The sequence below is a fragment of the Eschscholzia californica genome, unplaced genomic scaffold (assembly GCF_041429995.1).
Source record: "Eschscholzia californica isolate CP2 unplaced genomic scaffold, dmEscCali1.0.p SCAF_2, whole genome shotgun sequence".
Classification (NCBI taxonomy): domain Eukaryota; kingdom Viridiplantae; phylum Streptophyta; class Magnoliopsida; order Ranunculales; family Papaveraceae; genus Eschscholzia; species Eschscholzia californica.
Window position 1 is genome coordinate 36,918,049 of NW_028238309.1, and position 24,779 is coordinate 36,942,827.

Sequence of the window (24,779 nt, forward strand, 5' to 3'; positions counted from 1 at the left end):
GTCATTGGTTTGATCCATTTTTTTTATAGAGATGAAGATATATGAATTATGTAGATGAAGAAGCTTGAGGTTTTTTTCTTCTTGCAAGAGGAAGCTTGAGGTTGGCCTTTGAAGATAAGCTTTTCAGTTTCTTTTCTCTCTCTCTCTCTAAACTTTTGTTGATACAAGGGGTAGAGAGAGATTTAGAAAGTGTAAAGACTGAGTGAGAGAGAGAGAGATCGTTTTTATCGAGGGGGAAATTTTTACTCTAATAATAGGAGGATCACAGATTCCACCTATTTCAGGGAAAATTGAGAAATATGGGTCACGTGACACAAAAAAAAAAATTCCCCTCTATTTGCCACCAAACACTGGAAAAATTAAGTTTTTGAGTAAATTTTTCTGTTTTCTCCGGAAAAAACAGTTTTCAAACACAACCTAAATCTTATATTTTGACTATAAAATTTACTTAATTGCTTAGGTGACACTTAAAGATCCTCACAAGGACACTCTAAATTTATGTGTTTACTTAAGGATCTCAATAACAAATGCTACCATACTATTTTAGAGACTTAAGCTGAGTTTTGCACTTTTGATAAATTCTCAAGAAACACCATTAAAAATTCCTATTTGGCACTTTAAGTTCTAGGGTTTGGGTTGTGCATTCAAAATACTCTAAGAGTAAATTCTAACTTCAGAGTGGATTTTTAAGAGTCTCTGAAATAATTACTTCCACATCATTACTGAGTGTCTAATAGAATGTTCCATTGGAGATGTATTTTTTACAAAAACTATAAAAATTCTGTGGGAGATTTGCTGTTTGGACCCCCTTTCTTATAATTGACTTGCTGTTTGGACTCCCTTTTTCCAGTGTTGCATTTTGGACTCCCTTTTTAAAAACTAGGTTAAATATAACTACATGAGAGAGGAAAAGACTATTTTACCCTCTACTTAGAGCTAACACATCCTAAACAGTTAACCCCATAGTTTATTCCCAAATTTTCTCTATCTTTCTCTTTACTTATTTTCATTTCATGATTATCCAAGTGTATTATTTTCTTTAGTTTATGACAGAAGGAATAATCTCTCCCTTCACTTTCTCTCTACTCTGTTTCTTCATCTCTCCTTTATTTTCTATCTCTACTCTATTTCTTTACCAAAGTTTACTTGGGTTAATTTATAGGTTTAAACTTTTTTCCTCGTTAGATAAGTTAAAGATAAAATCACAAAATGATATAGGGTAAACAAATGACCTTGTTCAGGATGAGATTCTACATAATCCCCAATTGTCATGCCCATTCTTTTCCGAAAAGCAGCACCTCCTTCACCCAATCCTTCCTTCGTATAATGAAATTGGAATTATAAAATCTTTCCAGGTCAATCCTAAAATAATGAGTACCATATTTCTGTATGCATCTTTTAATAGTAAAGTATCAGCTGGTTCAAGTGAGTAAAGCTTCTTAATTTCTCCTCCATTAATGGCCGATTTGTGTTCTTTGAAGATACCCATTTGTACTAAGCAGTATCTTAAAACTCGATTTTTGATGATATGTGTAATTTCCAAGTTCCTGAAATTAAATACACAAATCTCCTACTTGAGGTCATTTAACTACTTGATTTAAATAAATTAGGGGGGTCCAAACAATATTAATTATGCAAGGATAAAGTGGGATTTCTTTAAAGTATAACTTTAGAAACGGAATATTCTCAGGTGATTCTACCAAAAGGGAGTCCAAAATGCAACACTGAAAAAAAGGAGTCCAAACAGCAAGTCAATTATACGAAAGGGAGTCCAAACAACAAATCTCCCAAATTCTGTGGTAATTTTAAAGTTGAGTGTCCTAAAGCTCTTCCCAGTGCAAACATCAAACACCCTTTCAGCTGGTTTACGGCAGGCTCATATCTAACCAGAAGTGCCGATAAAATTTACCCATTTCTTTTCCCAATATGCGTCTTCGCCGACTCAAATAGATATAGGGCAGGCAGACGGGTTCTTACCCTTCATCTTCTCTCTTCTCTCTTCTCTCTTTATTTTCGTTTCTCTCTCTCCATGTAGTTCTTGTGATCGTGAAGGTCCTGTGATCGTCGAGGTTTTTCCTGTAGGTTTTTCTTCAGTCATAGATTAGGGCACAACAAAATGCCGCTCTTCCTCTCCGATGAGGAGTTCGAGAGGTGTTCTAACAATGGGTCTTTGGTAGCAGAGAAGGCAGATTCCTTCATCAGAGACCTCCATCATCAACTTGAGACTTTTAAAGCTCAAGCTGATGCTTCCTCCATTACTGCTGAACAAACTTGTTCACTTCTTGAACAGAAATATCTTTCTCTTTCTTCTGATTTTGAGAAATTAGAGTCTCAAAATTCTCAGCTTAATGCTACCCTAGAACAACATATTTCTGAACTTGCTCAAGTTCAGTCCGAGAAGCACCAACTTCATCTTAAAGCTGTAAGCATTCCTTTTACTTTTATTTTCGTTAGGGTTTTTTTGTGTGATTTATTTTTTTTGTTGCATTTTCATGATTAAATGCTTTGTAACTTGTTATGTTTTTGGATGATTAGATTGGTAAAGATGGTGAAGTTGAGCGTTTGTCTATTGAAGTTTCTGAGCTTCACAAATCCAAACGACAGTTACTTGAATTGGTGGAACAAAAAGATACAGAAATCAGTGAGAAAAATTCAACTATGAAGACCTATCTCGACAAAATCGTAAGTCACTATCTCTTTAATGACTTGATATTAGTGTTCTGTGCTGTACTTTTGTTTTTTCGTTCATATTTTACTGTCTGAAACTTGCAAAAGTTAGTGTGTACTAGTTTGTTACAAAAGATGAAAGTGGATCATGGCATGTGAATCTGTTAGGTAATGAAAAATACGATATGGGTACCACTAGCAACAGATAGATACGTTAGTATAAATGTTTGACCAAAGGATTTTGATCTATAGAATTGGGATGTGGGACAGGAAATGAGGAATTAGAGTAGGTAAATTGTTGCATGGGCTTACAAAGGAAATTATTAAAAGTAAACTCAAGCTGTTCAACAATAAATTACAAGTTCTTAGTGTTGAGGGAGATGTTCTGATGATGCTGGTGTGAGTCTGATAGATGTAAAATTTTGTATAAGATGTCGTCTCCTGTAATTTCGATTGATCTGATGTGTTGAATGGTTTTGTGGATGTCATAAATTGGTAAAAGAGGAGAAGAAGGCCTCGTTTCAGCCTTTAGGGAGCTTCATGATTAAATGGGGATATATTGTATTTAGGGTACATTGTATTGGGAAGCTTGGGAATAAGTAAGAAAAAAAAATGCTAAGGTGTTATTTTTTGGGCAGCCATCTTGTCCCCTTAATAAAGTGATTTCAAAAGAATATTTTATGATTAAGCAAAGACGGCCTGTTACAAAGACTAACCATCTCAACTCATAATTGCCTAAAGACCGAAGAAAATGTTCTGAATTACTTATTTTCCAATTGATAACCCTCATGAGTCAGAAACTAGGACACATCATCTCTAATATTAGACAAATTAAATTATCTCTTCACGTGGTGTGGACTGCAGAGGCCTCCACCATTCGCATCCTCTGGCCCAGAGAACAAAGTAAAAGGGAGAAGAGGGTGACCTGAATGACGTTGCAGAACCACATATCTACTTACTGTTTTCCTCATAGAAGTGCCATTCAAGCTCTCGTATTATGTTTTTCTACATGATCTGTCTGGTCTAAATATGAATTACCTATCAGTTTATTTACAATGATTTTCTTGTATCACCATGAAGGTTAACCTGACAGACAACTTTGGTCTTAAAGAAGCTCGCTTGCATGATATTGAAGCAGAAATGGCACGTAGTCAAGCTGCATTAGCTCGTATCTCACAGGTCACTTGCTTTCCTTTTGCTGTTTAGTCTCATTTCCAAAGTTGAAATTATGTGGACATACTTTTTCTTTTGTGATGCTAGTTGTAAAGATTATGCGCTTTAGGTGTTTTTGTTCAGTGTGAAAATTTATTTGGACCAACGATATCATAACAGATTAACAAATCAAGCAAAAGATGGACTGTGAAGAAATTTGATATTGTAGTTAAACTAATATTAGGTATCTATGGCGTTATTAATAATGATAATGATGCCGAGTTGTTGACGAATTACGCTTGCAAGGTCTGAAAAAAATGGGAGTTGAAATTATTCTTTGGTAATTAATAAGTTCTATTTTGTTAGAGCAACTGTGATGGTAAAATATGTTAACCTTTTCAAGACATTTGATTGGCTCCTAAAATGGATCTGCAGAAAATATCAAATCATATTACTTGTATATTTTTTTTTGAAAACTTTGAATTAATATAGGAGGGAAAAAGAATACAAAGAACCATACAAGACGAAACAGGTGGACTAAAATGTCCCCCCAATTCGACACAAAATCTAAGAAAGAGTAAGCCCTAGCATATTACTTGTATATCAATTAATCGAAGGCTTCAAATACCCGTTATTGCACATATATTGTATGGAGAAGAGTTTAGCGTGCCTAGTTTTATGAGGTTCACATTTTTGGTCACCTTATGCGAGAAAAATCCTGGGTAACCCAAAGTAAGAAGGATATCTTTTAGAGGGAGTATTGCAGAAGTTTTCTGGATAATATGCAGTGTTGTGATTAAAAATTTAGTAGTAGATTGAGAGGGTTAAATCGTGAAACGATACTGACGTTACTGAATTGCTTACTCAAATGTTTGAGGCATAAATCCGTCAGTGCCATGCAAAAGCTGCTGTGGGTAACTGCTATTTTTTCTTTCAAATGTGTGTAAACCATGAGAGGATTTGCAACCTGTAATCTTCGATTAAAAAGAACTGATGTATTTGCAATTTTGTACATGGTAGATACTTTGAATTGTAAATGCAACACCTCTTTCAGAAACATATGGTTTTTGTTCTTATACTATTTTAGAGTAGAGTAAAATTGTTTCTGCTAGATGGGGTCATGTGTCTGCTTTCACTGTTCTACCAATCATGAAACTGTGGTTGATGCTTTCAGCAAGGTGATTGTTGTTTTAGGGCAACGGGCTCTGACCTTATTTTATGTTGCGCTATAACCATTTCATCTTGTATTGACATATTCCGCATGAGCAGGAGAAAGAACTCATTGAGAGGCATAATGCTTGGCTTAATGATGAGTTAACAACCAAAGTAGCCAGTCTCATAGAGTTACGCAGACAACATACTGAACTGGATGCTGATATGACCGCTAAGGTTGCGGAAGTAAGTGACTTCTCGACTTCTGTAAGAAAACTTGTCAGATAGCTAGTGTTGCCTACATAGTATTCCCTTCCTGTTTCAGGTTCAGAGAGATTTTGATGAATGTTCAAGATCGTTAAAGTGGAACAAAGAAAGAGTTGGCAAGCTGGAAAGTAGTCTAACATCTTTGCAGCAGGTATGTTTATTCCTACATGTTAGTTTTAAATCAATCTCACTCCTTTTGGTGTTATTTGTTCATCACTTCTATTTCCCTTTCTTGTGAAGGAATTATGTTCATTCAAAGAGGCTGCTGCTGCAAGTGAAGAGCGCTACTCTGCTGAAAATTCAACTGTGAGTACAGTGGGATGCATGTCCATGTCTATTGGCCCTACCATGTTTCCTTGATTTATATCGTGTATTTATATGGAAGGTGATTATGGAACTGTATGTTTTCGAAACTGTTGACTTAGCACCTAAAGCTAAATTCTAAAAACCGTGGTACTCTAGGTAAGTAGGCGATCAAGGTGTGCACAACATCGAAGACATAGTTATTCTCTGTTGAATCTTGAATATTGTGTTGTATAATTGAATGTTTTATAAACTAAGTAGATATGGGTATGGAAGTAAAAGTCATTAATATTTAGAAAAGACATGTCACATGTGTGGATCAGTGGATGTAAATGGTTATAGGTTACCCGTCCAAGAACCAACACCAACCGAGGCGAGGCGGTAGACTTGTAGCCTTACTTTGCCTACTAGCCTAGCGCCTAAAACGAGATAAGATCGAACTAGACTACTAGAGTGGGTATTTTTAATTGCAGTGTGCTTCTTTTTATACTTCTTCTGTATGGGTACTGTCATTTCTTTTGTGAAGGCATTGAATTTTCAGTAGTTCTTTGCATTGTGTGGACTGTTAGCAGAGGTGAAAATTGGAGGAAGCAGGAGTATAACATTATTGGGAACTGGGGTTGCACAAAGCCAAGCGTGGATAGTAATATATATATATATATATATATATATATATATATATATTTGAATGATTAGATTTAGAAGCCAAAGCTTAGTTTTGATACGCTCATACGCAAAGAGGCGCTAAACCAGAAAGCCAGAGAGTTAACATATAAACTAGACTTACAGAGACGGTGCGTCAAAGGCGGGGCCTTTGACAACATTGATCTTTAGGCCAGATGAGGAGTCGTGCCAATTTGATCTGAGTATAATATTGCTGAAATATCTCAAGGAGTTGTGGTAGTAGTGGGCATGGGTATATTTTTTTTTTTTTTTGAAACTTTGAATTAATATTAAAAAGGAAAACTATACAAGGGGGGGAGGTTAGTGGATATGTTGACCAATCCACGCCTCCCAATTGAAAACAACATCATTAAAGTGTGCATGGGTATATTGAATAATTAAAGGGAAAACTGAGTCTTCAGGACCAACCTTAGGTCTCAAATAGGAACTAGATGGTGAAAACTTTGACATGCCACCTGAGTATTGAAACCCCATTTGACAAGGATTTGTAGTCTATGCAGCCGAGGGAACCAACCATTAATTATTTTTCTGTAGTAATGCACAGAGAGACGTGAATAAAATTCATTCCTTGATTGAAGGAGTTAGAAGATATCATTTCCGTCGGCTTCGAAAAGAAAATAAACCCCTGAACAAGAGTCCAGACAGACCGCTAGTTTTAGAGTTACAAATACTCATGATATGCGGATACATTGTTTGCTCAGCATTTGGTTGGATTTTAGGGTCTTGATAGAAGTTGTTAATCATGTGATGCAAAATATATTAGTGTCGAGTTACAATGGTGAAGACGAGGTTAGACTTATGAATAACATAACTAAGAAGCAGAAAGTAAACTAGAAAGCAACAAAGAAAATAAAGAATAGAGGTAAACTTAGAAGCATTACTTGTTAATATCCAAATGAAAAGAACTACATGGAAAGGCCTTCTGTTGTGGGCTCAACGTCGTTGATATCTAAGAAGGTTATTAGCTGGTGATGTATTTCAACTTATCGTATTTAATTTTGTTTTATGAAGGTTACTAAGCTTGTTGAGCTGTACAAGGAGAGTTCCGAGGAATGGTCCAAAAAGGCAGGAGAGCTTGAGGGTGTGATAAAGGCATTAGAGGTAATATCTGATTAACTAGTCGCATACTAAATTACTATTAACATTTCTATTTCTAAAATTAGGTTATTCTGCAGACTCATCTCAGCCAAGTGGAAGGTGATTACAAAGAGAAGCTTGAAAAGGAAACAGCTTCAAGAAAAAGTTTCGAAATGGTGCTCATTGCTCTCTCTCTCTCTCTTTGACTTTCTGTCTTTCGTTGTCAAGTCGAACTCAAGCCGCTGGTTTTACCTTACACATGCTCTTCTCTAGGACATCGCTTACGTAATTTTTTCATGGTCATTCTTGCAGTAGATGGGTGCTGTAAAATGTGATCCATTTGGTCTTTTGTTTATAATCATTGACATTCTGACTCTTGTATTTGTAGGAGGCGAAGAACTTGAAAGAGAAACTTGAGAAATGCGAAGCTGAAATAGAGAATAATAGAAAGGCTACTGAATTGAGCCTTCTTCCTCTTAGCAGTTTTACTCAAGAAAGGTACTGTAGATTATGCATAAAGGATTACTCTATCTAGTTGATAGGGTGTTGTTGCATATCTGTGTGGGTTCATGAGACATGCGCTGTGATGAACAATGATAACCTGATATGATATACGACAAGGATATTAGTATGGATATTGTTCAATGCACCAACTATTCCCTTTGGGTGGTGATCGATTTTTCTGTCTAGTTCTTGTGGGATAATTAGCAGTTAAATACTTCGATATCAATATCTAGCTAAATGGTTTTTTGGTTGCTGTACTCTGCTATATAGAGGGTTATCAAAGCCAGGTCCGTTCTTCCCTACCTTCCCCTAGAATGCTCAAAGAGTCTAGGGTATCCTCAGGGATATGTCAAGCATGCCTGATGCCCCTGAGTTGGTCGTTCTGCTTGTTCTTATACTTTTCGCCTGAGTTTCTATTAATTTAAGTGAATGGGGCCATTGAACGTGCCAGTGGGTTGTAGTCAAATCAGTTTAGAGTAATAGTTAATAACTGCGTCAGGCATGGTAAACAAAATATCGTATATTATGTTTTTATGTTTAATTAAACTAAGGTAAAACGCTTATGAACATTGAATAAAACTTGAACCGAACCTCCATGTTCAGCAAAGGACTGTTTGGCCCTTGAGTCACAGGTTTGCCCCTCGTTTAGGATTCAGGTCTCATGTTTGTCCAAATTTAGTTTTTGGCTCGGAATTTAACCGCTGAATGCTGACACTGATAGACTGTGGACTCAGTACTGGTAATGTCTTTGACGTTATTTTGTTGTAAAACCTAGTTGGGCATCTTAACTAACTGTTCCTCATTGATAAAATTTGTGGTTGATCATTGTACTTCATATCCTAGTTTCGAAGGCCAATTGTGTTTTTGGCTCAATCCTTTTGATCTAATGTATTAGTTACTACTAGTTTCTTGCCTAGGAATGCCTGTAAAGTTGATTTCTGGGGTTCTTTTCTATTTTGATTTCATTTGCAGACTGCTTTGCGGACCAGAGGATGAGGACACAAACATGGATAATCGTATGATTATCCCCAAGATCCCAGCTGGTGTTTCAGGCACAGCATTAGCGGCTTCTCTTCTCCGTGATGGATGGAGTGTAATGGATTTCTTTTCTTTTGTACATATAATTTTGATTTGGTTTTATTTAATCTAAAATATCTTTGTCGAATCTATCATACAGTTGGCAAAAATGTACGAGAAATATCACGAAGCCGTTGATGCATTACGCCATGAACGATTAGGCCGAAAGCAATCTGAAGCTATTTTACAGAGGGTGATGCTTAAATCTTTTTCTTATCAAGTCAAGTTTACTCTAATTGTTTGTATTTATCATCTTTTTGGCAATGCATGGTCCATTTGCACTTTAGAGATACATTTGATTTTTGGAAGAGCATAGAGGTGTTTAACAAGGACTCTTGGCTAATGACTTGTTGACCATAATTATGTCTTCTTATTTCTGCTCTGTGAATTGCGGCATAAAATATTTTGTAGTGAACCGTAATTTGTAACATTTCATCCTTCCATTACAGTATGAACCTTGTCAATTTATAATGTAGTTACTTATATTTTTTTTGCTGTTGCAGGTTTTATTTGAAATAGAGGAGAAAGCTGAAGTCATTTTAGATGAACGAGGTACACAATATTCTATAAGAGTGTTAAGAAACTCTGCTTAGATTTAGGGCTCGGGGATCGGCTTCCACCTGATCCCCACCTTGAAACTGCGTAGCTTGGAAACTGGCATGCTTAATAAATGTATAAATTATAAAATTTTGATCTTGTATAATTTATATATATATATATATATATATATATATATATATATATATATATATACATACATAGTTACATACACAATAGTAGTATAAATTTATAATAGTTGTACAGCATATTCGTTTTGTGCGATTTAAATTTTGATCTTGGAATTACAAATGCAATACATACAAATGAGATGGAGTGACATTTTACTTAGATAAGGAATTTTGTGTATAACTGTTGTACTGTTGTTATATGAATATTTTAATGGTCGTTGTGTTAGCTTAAACTTAACTACAAGATATCGTCATTTTGGTATGCTGAAATTTAAAGCGTTTCAGAATATCAGTAGATTGGATTCGTTATCAAGATATAGCTCTCTATTCACTGCTTAAATAAATTCAATCAATAGATAGAAGAAGCCCTTCAACTATTTAACCAATTTTATATAACCTTCTGTGGTCATTCACTTGGTGCTCCTAGTTTTGTAAAGAACTTAGTATCTATCTTTTGCTTACATTTTGTCGAAAGTCACACCTTAGAATATCAGTACTCGAAGTTTCTCTCTGATCAATTCTGAATAGTTGCTGTGGACTTGTGATCTACCTAGAGACTAGTAAGTAACCACATCCATTTTTATCACAGCGGAGCACGAAAGAATGGCTGAAGCGTATTCTCTGATGAATGAAAAGCTACAGGACTCACTCTCAGAGCAGGTTAATTTAGAGAACTGCATCAAGGAATTAAAGGTATGCAACCTTCAAAACATCTGTTTGAAACAGTGTTCATTCGGGGTATACTCAACTTTTTCTCTTGCAGGCCGACTTAAGGAGGCACGAGCGTGAAAATGGGATGGCACAGAAGGATATATCTGACCTCCAGAAGCAGGTAACAACTTTCATTTGTCCCATAATCTTTTCTATGATCTACTGCCTACATACTGAATTTCATTTTATTGCTTGTGTCTCTGTTAGCATGACTAAGGGTGTGGCATACTGACATATACATTATGAATAGTGCATTAGTAGTGGCAGTGCAGAGTAGTTGCCGGCGTATTCTGTGTCAATTACAATAATTCGAAATCTTTTTGTTGCTTATCTAGGTGACTGTTCTTCTTAAGGAATGCCGAGATGTCCAACTTCGTTGTGGAATAATCAGTCATGTAGATCCTGATGAATGTACTTCTAACAAAGCTATTGAGATGACGTATGAGTCTGATGTCGAAAAAGTTATTTCAGAACGCTTGGTGAGGAAAACTTCTATAACATCAAAAAACTCCTATAACCTCTATTTTGTTATTTTTCTTAAATATGCACTATGTGGTACAAGTCCTTGTAATTACCGTCCATTTTCTACTATTGCTGCAGTTAACTTTTAAGGATATAAACGGACTAGTCGAACAAAATGTACAACTCCGAGGTCTTGTGCGCAGCCTGTCTGATCAGAATGACAAAAGAGATGAAGAGTTGAAGGTTACATCCTTTTCCTTAGTTTTCATATCATAAATTTTGTTTTCTTGTTTGACGAGAAATCGGGAATAGTAATACTTCGGTTTCATCAAAGCTTTAATTTAGCTCTAGAGCAATGTCTAGAATCTCCTCTGCTAATGGTAGTTATAGTAACAGTTGAAATTCTAATAAAATGTCAATCCGACAAGTTTTGAAAAACTGAAACGCCCAACGTAAATGTTTTGGTATAAATTTCAGTTCTCTTGGAACCCGAAATATTTCTTGGAGATGTTGTGTGAATGATGAAAATGAATTTTTTCACTTAAAATAAAAGCATACATACTAAAAGAATCGGCAAACAACAAGAGAAGCATAAAAAAATATTGCCAAGTTTTGACAACATACGTGGAGTGTATAAGTAAAAATTAATGGATTTTGTTGGGTGCTCGTGTGGGACTGTAGGAGGTTGCTTAGGAAATACTTCAAGTTTTCTTGCTCTATTCACTTGCAGACTTAATATCATTTTGTTAGCCTCACAAAGAGAAGATCCAAAATTAACTAAATAATATATTCTCCCAATTCTTGGGATTAAAATATGGCCGCTAGAATAAACATCGACTCCACCAAACTATTTACGAACTCGTAGGTTTGGTTCTTTCCGTTTTCTTCTTTTTTTGCGATTTCCTCTGATACGAGTTTATGCCCAATTGAGCAGTGATTTCCACTGAAAGATCACAAAACGCCAGTGGATGCTAGTAAATTGTTTCGATATTTAATACATGAAATGCTTTATTGATGCGCAGAGTGATACCATTACTCTTATTTAGTCGTTAAAAATGAAAAAGAACAACAATTTTTTCTCTTTAGACATGCCTTTGATTTTGCCTTGTCCTTGCAGGAGAGTTTTGAAATGGAGCTACGTCAGCGAACTGATGAGGCTGCTTCAAAGGTTGCAGCTGTTTTAAATAGAGCGGAGGAACAAGCACGCATGATAGAATCACTTCACAGCTCTGTAGGCCTTCTATGAAGCTAATCTTTTCTTCTATATACTTTAAGCAGTATTTGATCTGGTTTAAACATATAATGTTATACACTTTTTCCTTTCCCCCTTTCTGGTAGGTTGCTATGTACAAGAGGTTGTACGAAGAGGAACTTAAACAGCATAACTCGCATTCTGATTCCACCGAATTGGTTCCAGGTATAGTTAACATCTAAAAAAGAAATTCAGCTTTAGGATACTCTGCTTCACATCTTTATCTCTCTATGCAACAATCAGTCTTGGTCCATATATTTTGTTGATATCTGATTCTTCTAGTTGGTTTGTTTTAGCACATGGAAGGAAAGACCTTATGCTGCTTTTAGAAGGTTCTCAGGTATTCTTTCGTTATAACAACTGAAAGGTAACAATTTCGTTATTGTGGCTTCTGTTGAGATTTCTGCAAATGCATAAATGCAGGAGGCTAGCAAACACGCTCATGAACAAGCAACTGAACGTACTAAACAGCTTGAAGAGGAATTGGCCAAATCTAGGTAAGAGGAACCTAGGTTTGCATAAAGTCATTTTAGACTTCTAGACTTTTCATATTGTTTGATGTTCAAAATAGATGTCTTCAAATTATGAACTTGATAGAGGTGGTTTAGAAATTGTAAACAAATTATTTTTTTTCATAAAATACGAATTGATGCCTTCATTAAGAAAAATTGTATATGAAAGATGACACACCAAACGAAAATGACAAGCAAAAGGCTTGAAAAATATCAGTTTTTTGTCTATGTAGCCGAAGAATTTTCGTAGCGCTGAAACACACTAGCATCCCTACATTTTCTTGTATGTACTAATTTCATAACTAGAGGTACAAAAGTGAACATTAAGGTTTTTTTTATAGCTATGTAAAAATACAAGGGGATGGTGTTTGTGTGTGGTGGGGGAAATGGCATTTCTGGTGCCTTACGCATAGTATGAGGTGCTTGCCTGGGCGAGTGAAGTGATAAGAACGACACATAACCTTCCTCATGCCTAAACAAACATAGATTCCTGTAGGAGGTTGGTTGGTATATGATTCAACCTAGGTATTGATGTGTTTAAGATGATCAACCTAGGTATTGGTGTGTTTAAGATGATCATAAGGGCATATCTTTTTATGGATGACAATTTGATGCCTTCTAACGTAATGTCAATTTCTATTTGTCTGTAATGTACTAAAGGGCCATTGTCTTAAGGACCAAAACCGTATTGTTGAAAGCATGCTTCAATTTTCTTATGAGGTACTCAGAACTGAGCCCCTCTTCTGAAGTTTCCTTCGAAAAAAGCATGCTTCAATGTACTCCCTTGGTTTAGTTTTCTTATTTACATGTTTTTCAGTTTTTCTTTTTCAGTCATGGCATAAAGTCATTCTTTATATATTCGGTATATTGTTTATGTAACTCCTGTATGATAAATTTGAGTCGTTGTTCTTATGGAAAGCACTATTTTCATGTTTTGTTCCAAGCGTTTATCTAAAGTTCTTAACTCAATGTTTTGGTTCCAGGAGCGAGATTGTATCTATACGGTCAGATCGTGATAAGCTGGCTTTAGAAGCAAGTTTTGCACGAGAAAAACTTGATCGCTTTATGGAGCAATTTGAGCATGAGGTAATTGGATATGCCTACACTGCTCCCAAGTTCTCCCTTTTCCTCTAGTAATAGAATTCCAGAGGGTAAAAACTATCAGATTTTTTTGTTGTTGTAATGAACTACTTGGTGATGGGGTAATATTCGCAAAGAGTAATTTCATCAATTGTTGCCACGTTTCTTGTGTCAAAACAATATGGTGTCAAACGTTTCTCCTTCTCACAATCTTTATGTATGTAATATTTGTAAACAACATGTCAACTATATCTGTTATTTTGTTGTTTTAACGATGATGTGGATGGTCTGCTAGAGAGACGAGGCCAGTGGCGTAAAAGCAAGAAATGTGGAGTTCACTAAGCTGATTGTTGATTATCAACGCAAGGTCCGGGAAAGTTCTGATTCTTTGCAAGCCGCTGAGGAGATTTCAAGAAAGTTAACAATGGAGGTTGGTACTATCTTGAGTGAGTTTCTGGCACTATATTCTCTTTGTTTTACTCATTGGTTGTTGTTGTACAGATGTCTGTTTTGAAGCATGAGAAAGAAATGCTAGTGAATTCAGAGAACAGAGCTTCTGAGGAAGTTCGTAGGTTATCAGAAAGAGTTCATAGGCTTCAGGTGATGAACGTTCTTAAACGGTCTTATTTCTACTTGAGTATCATCTAATCTTGTGTTATGTCATACAGGCAAGCTTGGACACAATTCACAGCGCAGAAGAAATTCGTGAGGCACGACTCTTTTATTGTTATTATTATTATTATTTTATTTTTCTGAACTTCTAGTGAATCTTTATTAAAAAAATAATAAATGATACAAAACAGGTGACTATCTTATAGCATCATAGCTTCCCAATGGTTTACAAAAATCAGGGTATAATTTAGATTTGGCCCATCCCATATTTCTACTTAAGCTAAACAATAAGTCTTTAATGTCTTCTGCCCCTAGGATACTATAGGAATTGCTGTCTTTAATGATTTTGTGATTTCGCTTTAATTTTTTTCTCGTGTCCTTGTTTTCTTAATATTTCTAGTACTTTCTTGTGTGGTCAACTTCCAATTAATTCTGAAATGCAGGAAGCAAGAAACATGGAAAGGAGAAAAGAAGAAGAGTATGTTAAACGAGTAGAGGTATGTTATTTCCTTAATTCAATTGAATTTTGTTCGATTAAAATCGTAATTTAATTAAAGTTCCAAAAGTCATAATAAAAAAGTTTCATATGGTTAGGTTCCATCTCGTGTCAATTGTGGATTGTGAAGCTTGGTAAATATGATTAACTTTCCATTTGGATATGTATGTGGCGTATTACTTGATTAAAGTTGTGAATAAAGATTTGGCAATAAAGGGAAAGAGGTAATACCTGACATGTATGTTAGGGACCCGTTTCTTTTTATCCGTGGCGGATACCGTGATGATCCTTTCAGAATCTCTAGTCAAATTGATGTGTATTGCATAAAATTTGTATGTTATTCAGTTTCAACTTGCACCTAGCCATGGCGGGATTTACAACCATTGAAGTAGTACTTTTGGTTAGCGTCTTTTCTGTAATGTAACAGTGGTTGATTGAAATGTGAGATACTACAAGTGAAAATAGGGGACTTAATGCCTAAGAAAGGATATAAAGTTATGCATGTCTGAGGCCGTACCTTATTGGCTCTTTTCACTTGTCGTATCCGTCACCTCAAATCCTGGTCGGATATAGGTACACATACGATGTCCATGTTGCTCCAATGTGTCTTCGAAATTAACTTCTTTCGTGATTGAAACATGTCAAGTTACATGTGCCTATTCCATTGTTGCTTTTGTTACGACACTGAGTTAGGCTTTTGTTATATTTCATCAAATTATGTTTTCTAAGCTACCTAGCTGTTTTAATGCAGAGGGAATGGGCTGAAGCTAAAAAGGAACTACAGGAAGAGAGGGATAATGTTAAAAATCTTACTCGTGATAGGGATGAGACAATAAAGGGTGCAATGAGACAAGTAGAGGAAATAGGAAAACAATTAGCCAATGCATTGCACGATCTTGCTGCAGCTGAGGCTAGGGCAGCAGTAGCTGAGGTGAGTTTTCATACTGCGACTTTGTTTCAGCAGTTAAATTTTGGTTTCCGATATTACCTAACTATGCTTGCTTATTGTTTATACTTTATAATAGAAAAGTAGGTTCCTTTTACATATGTTATGTGGACGTTTTACAATGTTTTGATAAAGTGGTCAGATAATATTAAAATGAATTTGGTTTTTTTCAGTCACGATGCTCTAATTTGGAGGCAAAATTTAAATCTCCCCAAGACCAGGTACTCCGTTATATAATCTTTTCTTCTGTTTAACTACTGGAAGATATGCTACATCTTCTGACCGTCTCATTCGTTTTACATATGCTTGTTCAAATTGTTGATGCATGGTTGCTATGTAATTTAGAAAGCATTCCTATAGTAACTATCTTTTGAACAAGCTCATAATATTTGGTATCTATCTGTTCATCCGAAGCCTTGTCATATTCTCCCACTTGAGTGGTCCGTATTTTACTGATTTTTCAAGTTTCCGCTAACAGGTTCTTGGAGTGGATAATATTTGCTCAACAACTGAGGTATGTTCTTTGTTAACTGGTATATTCAATGTATTTGGCATGTTCTCATTCTAAATAACAAGACTCAGTCATCCACAAAAACAAATTAGTGTTTGTTAGTATCTGTACAAAAAATTACTTCGCTGAATATTAATACGAGTTATGTGTGGAGGTGGTTAGTTAGTATAGTATTAAGCTAACTTGAATTAATATTCAGCTAGTCGATTTTGTAATTTTACTTCAATGTTTAATGCATTTGTTACTAGTGGTTCTAAGAGCATCTCCAATGCAAGACTCAATCTTAGAAACTCTATTGAGGCAGCTTTTTTCTTTAAAACTCACTCCAATGCAAAGCACAATTTGGATATCTAAGATGATGTGACGGTGGTTAAATAGAGATGTCTCAAGAGGACACTCTATTTCTGGAGCGTTCTCTTTAGATATCTCTAATTGACCAACTCATAATTTATAAATTTAGACCTTTAGAAATTAAGTCTTTTTAAAATAAGTAAATATTTCTTTACAAAAATTATCATGCCACATAAGTAAACAAAACAATTTTAGAGATTTGCATTGGAGATATACAAAAATTAGAGGATCTCCATAGTTGCATCTAGGAAAGAGAATCTCAATCGGGACTTCACACATAGGACAAGTAGATTTTTTTTTTAAGTTTTGCATTGGAGATGCTCTAGGACTTGTTACAAGTTACATTTTCTACAATGTAATTCTTATAAAACAGTCGAGCTAACTTGCACAAAATTTGAAAAGGTTGCTGTGGATGTCCTCAAAACAAACGAGGAAATGGAGAAATTAAGGGAAGAAGCACAGGCTAACAGAGATCACATGCTTCAGGTGCCGTATTTTTTGGTGGTTTTTGACATTTTTTTCCAAGGTAAATATAACTTATATGTTGTAGTACATTTTTTATTGCAGTATAAAAACATAGCACAAGTAAATGAAGCAGCATTGAAGCAGATGGAATCTGCACATGAGAGGTTCAAGAACGAGGTGATTTTCTCTGACAAATTGGTACCTAAATTTTTTCTTTATCATGGTAACTAATCAGAGTTCTTTTCTGTTGTTGCAATATTCTTGTCTTTCACAGGCAGACAAACTTAAAATGTCTTTAGAAGCTGAAATTCTTTCAATGCGTGAGAGGATTTCTGAGCTTGAAGATGCTTGTATCTTGAAGTCAAATGAAGCTGCTTCTGCCATTACCTCGAAAGAAGATGCTCTTGAATCTGCATTAGCAGAAATCACTAATCTCAAGGAAGATATAACTACAAAAACGTAAGACATTTCTGTTGTTTTGTTGCTAAATTTAATAGAGATTGATTGGGTTGTAGGTTGTCATGTACGTTCTTATAAAGAATTCCTTGTTCAGGTCGAAAATGATGGGTATGGAGATCCAAATTTCTTCTTTGAAAGAAGATCTTGGAAAAGAAAATGAACGCTGGCGCACTGCTCAAACCAACTATGAGAGACAGGTTACATTCTGTCACACTGTATATCTCGTTTATCTTTTTCATCTGATTGAACATGTACCACTAACTAATTGTCCTATCCTTTTAATCTTTTTAATATTTTATGTTTCTATATCTTCCTCAATCACGGTAAGAAAAATTATTTACTGTAGAAATGTACAATGTTTTTGTGTTCACCATTGTTTATGTAGACTACTTGTAAATTTTAATTTTTTGCTTGTGCTGATTATTGTTAGCTAGACGATACTTAAGAATTGGTTTGGCTTGGAGGATTCTGACGTATCCGTTCGTCATAATTGGATGATTTTATATTTGTGATATTGTGACAACATACTGATTTTGGAGGTTTGTTTTATGTACATCTTGTGCAGGTTATCCTACAGTCCGAGACAATTCAGGAATTAACAAAAACGTCTAAGGCCTTGGCTGACCTGCAAGCAGATGCATCGTCGTTGCGCAAATTGGTAGATGAACAAAAGAGTGCAAATGTAATTTCTTTTTCGTTGTTGAAACTATTTCGTCATCTCATGCTTCTACTTCTTCTCGATGTGGAAATGAAATGACTACATTTGAGCATATGAATTGCTCACTCTTGTTCACTTTACTTATCTCATACTTGAGCAAGAGTAATAGATGAATTTAGTTAGCGTTGCATCGATTGGTGATCTATTCTATTATTGTGACACATTGTAGGACATACTCAAAGCAGAATGGGAAAACGAGAAGTCTGTGTTAGAGCAATCTAAGAATGACAGTGAAAGGAAGTATAATGAAATTAATGAACAGGTAGCGATCATTTCATATTCCATTACATGATGTCACATTTATTTTACCAATAAATTAGTTATTATATAATACTTTTTGCACATATTATATTATAGAGATTTTCCTAGATAAAGGTTACACCTTGTATGGCCTCAATGCTATGGCTCATCAAGGGAAACTGCCTTGGCTAAAAAAATGGTTATTCTTTTAAACATTGAGAAGGTTGTCTGTAGTTATTGTTTTTTTTATGCACGGAGATAAAAGGAACCACGTATTATGTTAGTTATATATGATGTTTCCTAAGAAGTTCATAATATATTGATATGCAACTGTACTTCAAATTAAACTTTTTACGCTTCACTACATACATGCTGAGTATTGTACTTGGTCAGTGGTTGTGCTTTTTATTGAGGAGATATCCTCGTTCACTTCTTTGTCTATGGTTTTCGTAATGTTTCATCTTCTAATTGGACGATCCTAAGGTCTTCTTTTTGGGGATACTCTTACTCCTAAACATGAAGATCGTTCTCCCAAAAAGTAGTTATATTTGGTAAAGAAAGAAGGTTTTATGAAGAGATAATTTGAGGACAACTTTTGTGAGATGTGCTTTTAATGGGATGATTTATAAATGACAAATCAACGTGCATTGACCCTGCTGTTCAAAAATGTGATTCTATCCTAAAGCATTATGTTCAAATATAATTGAATTCATTGTCTAAACTGCTTTTGTGGAATTATTCTGCGCTTAACCTTCTATGTTCCTCTTCAGAACAAGATATTGCACAATCACCTGGAGGCTTTGCACATTAAATTGGCTGAAAGGGAACGTAATTATGGTGGTACTTCTTCTGGAAGTACTGTTTTAGATCAACATGAACTTGATCTGCAAAATGTCGTTCAGTATCTACGACGATCGAAGGAAATTGTAGGTTTCTTTTCCATCTCATGTAGTTGTAAGGTGTAAGTTTGCCATCTATGATTGAAAATCATCTTTTATTGTGTAGGGAGAAACCGAGATATCCCTGTTAAAGCAAGAAAAACTAAGGTTGCAATCTCAGGTATGTCATGCTTCCTTATTCTGAGTCTAAGTGTTTTCTTATCTCATTTCCCTTTCTGGTTTTTTTCTTGAAAAGAGATTGATAATATTATACGTGACAAGCGTACATACAAGCATGAAGAGCCTATCCCAAATCTGCGAAAGCTAAAAAGTATAACCACCTACAGGCTCATTAGTAGAATCTTAGTATATTACTGAACGGAAAGCCTTCCCATTAAGAGTGGAGTCCCTACACATTACGGAGACACTCCAATTCTTCCTGTTACACCAAAACAATAACAAGGATATCGTCACCATCATAAGCATCTTGAAGTCTAAATCTGTCTCAATGTTACCTGGTATATGTGTCGCTCCAGTAGATGATACGGGTAGCCGGCTATGGTACGCGATAAGCTACCATGTCAGGATCGGGTACACTAGGGGTATACTTCTTCCGCATGCCATTTTTGGTTGCGGTACATTTTGGACTATTTTCTTAGACAACATATACTCTTATGATGCATTTATAATAGATACACTACTCTGAGACATCCTACCGCCATAAACTTTAAAATCTTACAAGATAATTAACAAATCAACCCCAACAATGTCCCTATTTCCATTTGGTTTTAATGGAACTTTTGTGTGAATGTTTATGAATTTCTCATGCAGCTTGAGGCGGCACTGAAATCAGCTGAAACAGCTCAATCCTTACTTCACCATGAACGTGCAAACGCCAGATCATTAGTTTTCTCAGATGAGGAGTTTAAATCCCTGCAGATTCAGGTAATTGGAGTAAATCAGAGTTTGTTTGGCATGTAAATTTGTTTCGGTGATAAGTGCATAAAGCCATAAACAACTTCTAGTTGAAAAAATTAACTTCTGAAGTGTGACGTTGCTATACTTGCCATCATTATGTTCAATCTCTGGGAATATGGGTACAGGTCAGGGAAATAAATCTACTCCGGGAAAGCAATATGCAAATCAGGGAAGAAAACAAGCACAACTTTGAGGAATGCCAGGTTTGTCTCCAGGAAACTTGATGGCCTTTTAAACATGGTTTGAGCCTTTTGTTTGCTGTGTACTTAAATCCAATTATAAGACCAGCATTGCATTTGTATAACAGAAATTGCGTGATGTGGCTCGGAAGGCTAAAATTGAGACTGAGCATTTAGATGCACTATTGAGGGAAAAACAAGTTGTGGTGGAAGGTTATCATAAAGAAATCGAAGAGCTGAAGAGGGATAAACTGGATCTAGAAAGTCGGATATCGGAGGTATTGTTTAATCTAGCTCTCATGACTGTGTCATTGAGCATCATGTTATTTTAAATTATCTGTCAAATATTTGATTTTACTTCTATTCGTAGTTACTTGAGAGAGGGAAAGGTATCGATGTGCAAGACTATGAGCGCGTGAAGGATGAACTTCAACAGCTGCAGGTAATCTGATTTTTCCTGCTACACAAGTGCCTGTTAGATATTGAGTGATACCATTTTCCTCGCCTCGTGCATCATTATATCCTACCATCAAATCATCCCTTAAAAGGTCGAAATAAACCTTTTTTTTTGGGCTTTAATATGAAAATCTTTTATTTAGAGTTAAGAAAGTTAGAAGAAGCTGAAGTTCCAATATGCTGATTGCATACTGTGTAAACAATCAAAACATCCTTGCTAAATGTTATTTTTTTGGCCATCTTCACGTGAAATTCTCTAGAGGCGACTAAATAAGGTGGGCCGAAGTGCCGAACACCCTCATCTGTGTGTCTGTGCCTCTGCGTTGCACCTCTTATCTGGTTATTCATTGAGGTTTTTGTTTTTACTCGCTTGGACCAGGTGAAAATTAAAGAAAAAGAAGCGGAGATGGAGGAAACAAAACGCCTTGTTTCTGAGAAGCAAGATACAATATCATGCTTGGAGCAAGATCTAGCCAACACCAAATCAGAACTAGCTGAAAGGGAAAAGAGAATTAATGATTTGCTTCAAACTGAGGTACTTGGACAAACTTGTTTCACATTATAAAATCATAATATAATATTTGCTCATCAGCCGTTAATTGGAATGACCAATGACAACTTTAAATTGAACATGTGCAGACATCGCACAAGTTGGAGGGTGAGAAGCTTAAAAGGTCACTGGCTCACGTGAATATGTTGAAGGTTGGAGTTCTCTATCTTGTGAACTGGATACAATTCAGATATGATTTCCTGATCATGCAGTTGTTTTTAATTCTAGAGTAAATTAAGTAACTAATAACAGCCAATATGTGTATTTTAATTATTTATTCTTTCTCTTTGTCATACCACAACAGAGGAAGATCGAGGCATTGCAAAAGGAAAAAGAGGAACTGAATAAAGAGAATCAATCTCATAAACAAATAGAAGAAGCACTGACCAAGGAAAGAGAGGACTTGAGCAAAGAGAAGCAATCTCTTTTGAAACAGTTAGAAGAGGCTAAAAGTAAACTATACATTTTATGTAAATTAATAGTTTATTGAATGGTATGATGCTTTTGCTGATATGTACTTGGGTTTACCTAGGTAAGCGGCCTATAGGAGATACTGTTAATGATCAGGCCTTGAAGGTCGTGAAGGAAAGGGATACAAAGATACAGGTTTTTATAGCAATACCTTGGTCTGATTTTCTTCTACTTTAGATTTTTCAGTGTGTCATTTTAATTTTACCTCGACCCAGCTCCTCGAGAGAATGCTGGAAAGGGAAAGGAAGGAAGTGGAGAAAGAGAAAGCGAAGCGTGTTAAGAATGAAAAAGCAGTTGTGGATCTTCTTTCGAATGTTAATCAGGTTATATGTTTGGTTTTTGTTTTTCTGTACAAGTACCGTATAAATGTTCTTTGAGGAGAGAAAAACGCAAAGCAAGTACCACCATGTGGCCAATTTCATTACAAAGAAAGAAACCAACTTCAGACATCATATTTTTTGAGATTCTAGCTTTGTTTTAGGAATTGTTAAGTTTATCAAATATTCTGGGGATATTGAATATTGATACATCTTTTTGTTGGATACTTCAGGAGAAGAAAAAGTTGATTGATGGAATTGAGAGGCAAAAGCATAGACAGCAGCTCATTGAGGTATATTTTTTACTTAATGTTGCTAATCGTTTACTACTTTTATTTTGTAGATAGATATATCGCTGAAGGATCCCACATCCTAACTGTCTGGGTCCTATTTTACTTTTCTTTCTATGAAAAGCTGATCCTTAAAATCATCAAATGTCGCAGTTCAATTCCTTTAAAAAAAAATTGATAACTGAACGTGGAATAGTTTGTTCCTTATTCTTTCTCTTTGTTAATGTCGTGTAGAGTGGAGTTTCGGTGTCCCAACTTCCTCCTGAAGTTGCCTTAGATGACCAGGTGTCTGCTTATACATCAGCCTTGGACAATTTAGAAGAGGGAACTAATGTTAATCTCGGTGAAACTTCAGCTCTCGATCCTTCATCTGCCAAAGCCCCAGGTTTTTTTTAACACAACCGAAAGTTATTATTTAAAAAAAGTAATATGCTAGTGCTCACATGAAATCAAATGTATTTTATGTTAAGAAATTCTTTCGTTGTCTTCATTGTCCTTGAAAAGATTGAAGATTTTTCATATCTGATCAGTTTGAACTTGTTATTTGCTGGCAGCTAAGCAAGTTCACATTCAACCTACTAGTGCAGTGGCGAGCAGCGTAGTACCTTCACAATCTAAAACTACAGATGAGAAAGAGAAGTCTGTCATTCCGAGACCCAATGTTGAAGCTCGTAAAGTAGGAAGGAGGTTGGTCCGCCCTCGTTTGGGACGCCCAGAACCGACAACTATTGACGTTGAAATGCCTGAAGTCGAAGTCCCATCTAACACCGAGGGAAAAGCTAGTCCATCTAACACCGAAGTCAAGGTTGGCGTGTCACATGGTAGTGAACCTCAAGCTGACCTTGGTTTACAAACTACTCAACCTTCAATTCGTAAAAGGCTAGCATCCTCAGTGGCGCCTGATGTAAAAGACGAAGGGAACGTTCAACAAGATACCAGTTCGCTGAAGAAGTTCAAAAGTTCAGATTCTCTCCCTGAGGGTTCTGAAGGACAACCTTCTATTCCTATTGAGACTATTGAATCACAACCTCCTGTTGATGAACCTAGTGATGCTTATGCTGAAGAAGCAATGGATGCTGAAAAGGACGAGGTAGATGCAACTGAAGAAATAATTGGGGAACCACCTGAAGAGTCAAAGGATCTACCAGAAACTGAAACACAGACCGAGTTAAATGCTGTTTCGGAAGAGTTGTTGGATAGCAAGGCAAAAGAAACAGAGGGTGCAGACGATGATAAAATGAGGGACGAGGAAGAGCAAGATCCCGATCAGCAGTTCACTTTAGATGAGAAAGAGGATGGTGAATTACCATCGGATCTGGCAGAACAACAAGACGAGGGACTTGCTGAGGATGCAACTCCACCCATAGAAGAGGATGACGTTTCTCAAACTGTTGGTGAAGCAGCATCTCCTGAATTTCTGAATGACGACAAGAATGAAATGGGTGAAATAGTAGAGAGAGCTGAAGATTCAGAAAAGTCAAACAGCGGAAATGACCAAGGAGGAGCTACAGATAATACCGAGCAGAGTCCTAAAGCTGCATTTGGTGTCTCAGGAAACATAGAGCGGAGTCCTAAAGCTTCTTTTGGTGCTGGTGGTGAAGGCACTTCCGCTTCGCCTACAAATAATCCCACTAGTGAATCAGACAACAGTAGCCTAAATGTACCGCCAGAGATTGAGGATGGAGGGAAGGAGAGTTCAGAAGGTGGCGGGACGAGTGGCACAGCTGGAACAATTAACTTAATGGAGAGAGCTCGACAGAGAGCTCAGTTAAGACAGGCTGGAGTTGTGACAACCCCACCTACAACTAGAGGCCGTGGCAGAGCAGTTCGTGGTCGAGGGCGAGGGATAAGAGGACGTGGGCGGGGTGGGCAATCATCAGGCAACCAGAATCAAAGCTGAGCATCCAGCCTACACAATTAAAAAGAAAGAGGAACGAACATGAGAAGAATGAGTCTTTATAACTTTTCTTGGCAGCCTGATCTTTTGGGGGCGAAAAAAATCTGCTTAACCCTCGGATAATTCGCTGCTTAAGAGTCATTTTTTTGACTTCTTTATCTTGGCTCTTTTTCTTGTCATAGACTCATAGTACATGTTTTTAACATCTGAACCTTTATAGACTTGGAGAAATCCCATGTGTTTACTGTCGAAACTAGTTACAACTTCCATGATAGTGTGGTAGTTGCAACATATTTGATCTTGGCTGGGGCTGATGCTATCTACATTTTTAGATAAA

At 36.2% G+C, this 24,779-nt stretch overlaps 1 protein-coding gene across 1 annotated transcript; it reads left to right on the plus strand.

Annotated features, from left to right (window-relative positions):
- The first annotated feature begins 1,789 nt into the window (after positions 1–1,789).
- On the plus strand, positions 1,790–24,779 carry NUA (nuclear pore anchor). Its single transcript, XM_086658792.1, has 48 exons — positions 1,790–2,422; positions 2,536–2,682; positions 3,748–3,846; positions 5,089–5,217; positions 5,297–5,389; positions 5,479–5,544; positions 7,237–7,326; positions 7,401–7,478; positions 7,691–7,800; positions 8,779–8,899; positions 8,984–9,076; positions 9,387–9,435; positions 10,201–10,304; positions 10,375–10,443; positions 10,658–10,801; positions 10,923–11,027; positions 11,902–12,015; positions 12,123–12,201; positions 12,333–12,376; positions 12,460–12,533; positions 13,532–13,634; positions 13,924–14,058; positions 14,130–14,228; positions 14,297–14,338; positions 14,684–14,737; positions 15,488–15,667; positions 15,856–15,903; positions 16,161–16,196; positions 16,947–17,030; positions 17,112–17,186; positions 17,284–17,468; positions 17,563–17,665; positions 18,034–18,150; positions 18,356–18,448; positions 19,197–19,352; positions 19,432–19,485; positions 20,136–20,249; positions 20,408–20,485; positions 20,590–20,739; positions 20,832–20,903; positions 21,297–21,452; positions 21,557–21,619; positions 21,772–21,919; positions 22,000–22,073; positions 22,154–22,261; positions 22,489–22,548; positions 22,780–22,930; positions 23,100–24,779. Exons 1-48 carry the CDS (start codon positions 2,117–2,119, stop codon positions 24,443–24,445), a joined length of 6,198 nt encoding a protein of 2,065 aa, XP_086514918.1. The 5' UTR covers positions 1,790–2,116; the 3' UTR covers positions 24,446–24,779.

Coding starts and splice junctions, on each gene's coding strand:
- NUA (XM_086658792.1), top strand. CDS start 2,117: ATGCCGCTCTTCCTCTCCGATGAGGAGTTCGAGAGGTGTTCTAACAAT. Junction 22,074..22,153: donor AAAGGGATACAAAGATACAG/GTTTTTATAGCA, acceptor ACCTCGACCCAG/CTCCTCGAGAGAATGCTGGA. Junction 22,549..22,779: donor ATAGACAGCAGCTCATTGAG/GTATATTTTTTA, acceptor AATGTCGTGTAG/AGTGGAGTTTCGGTGTCCCA.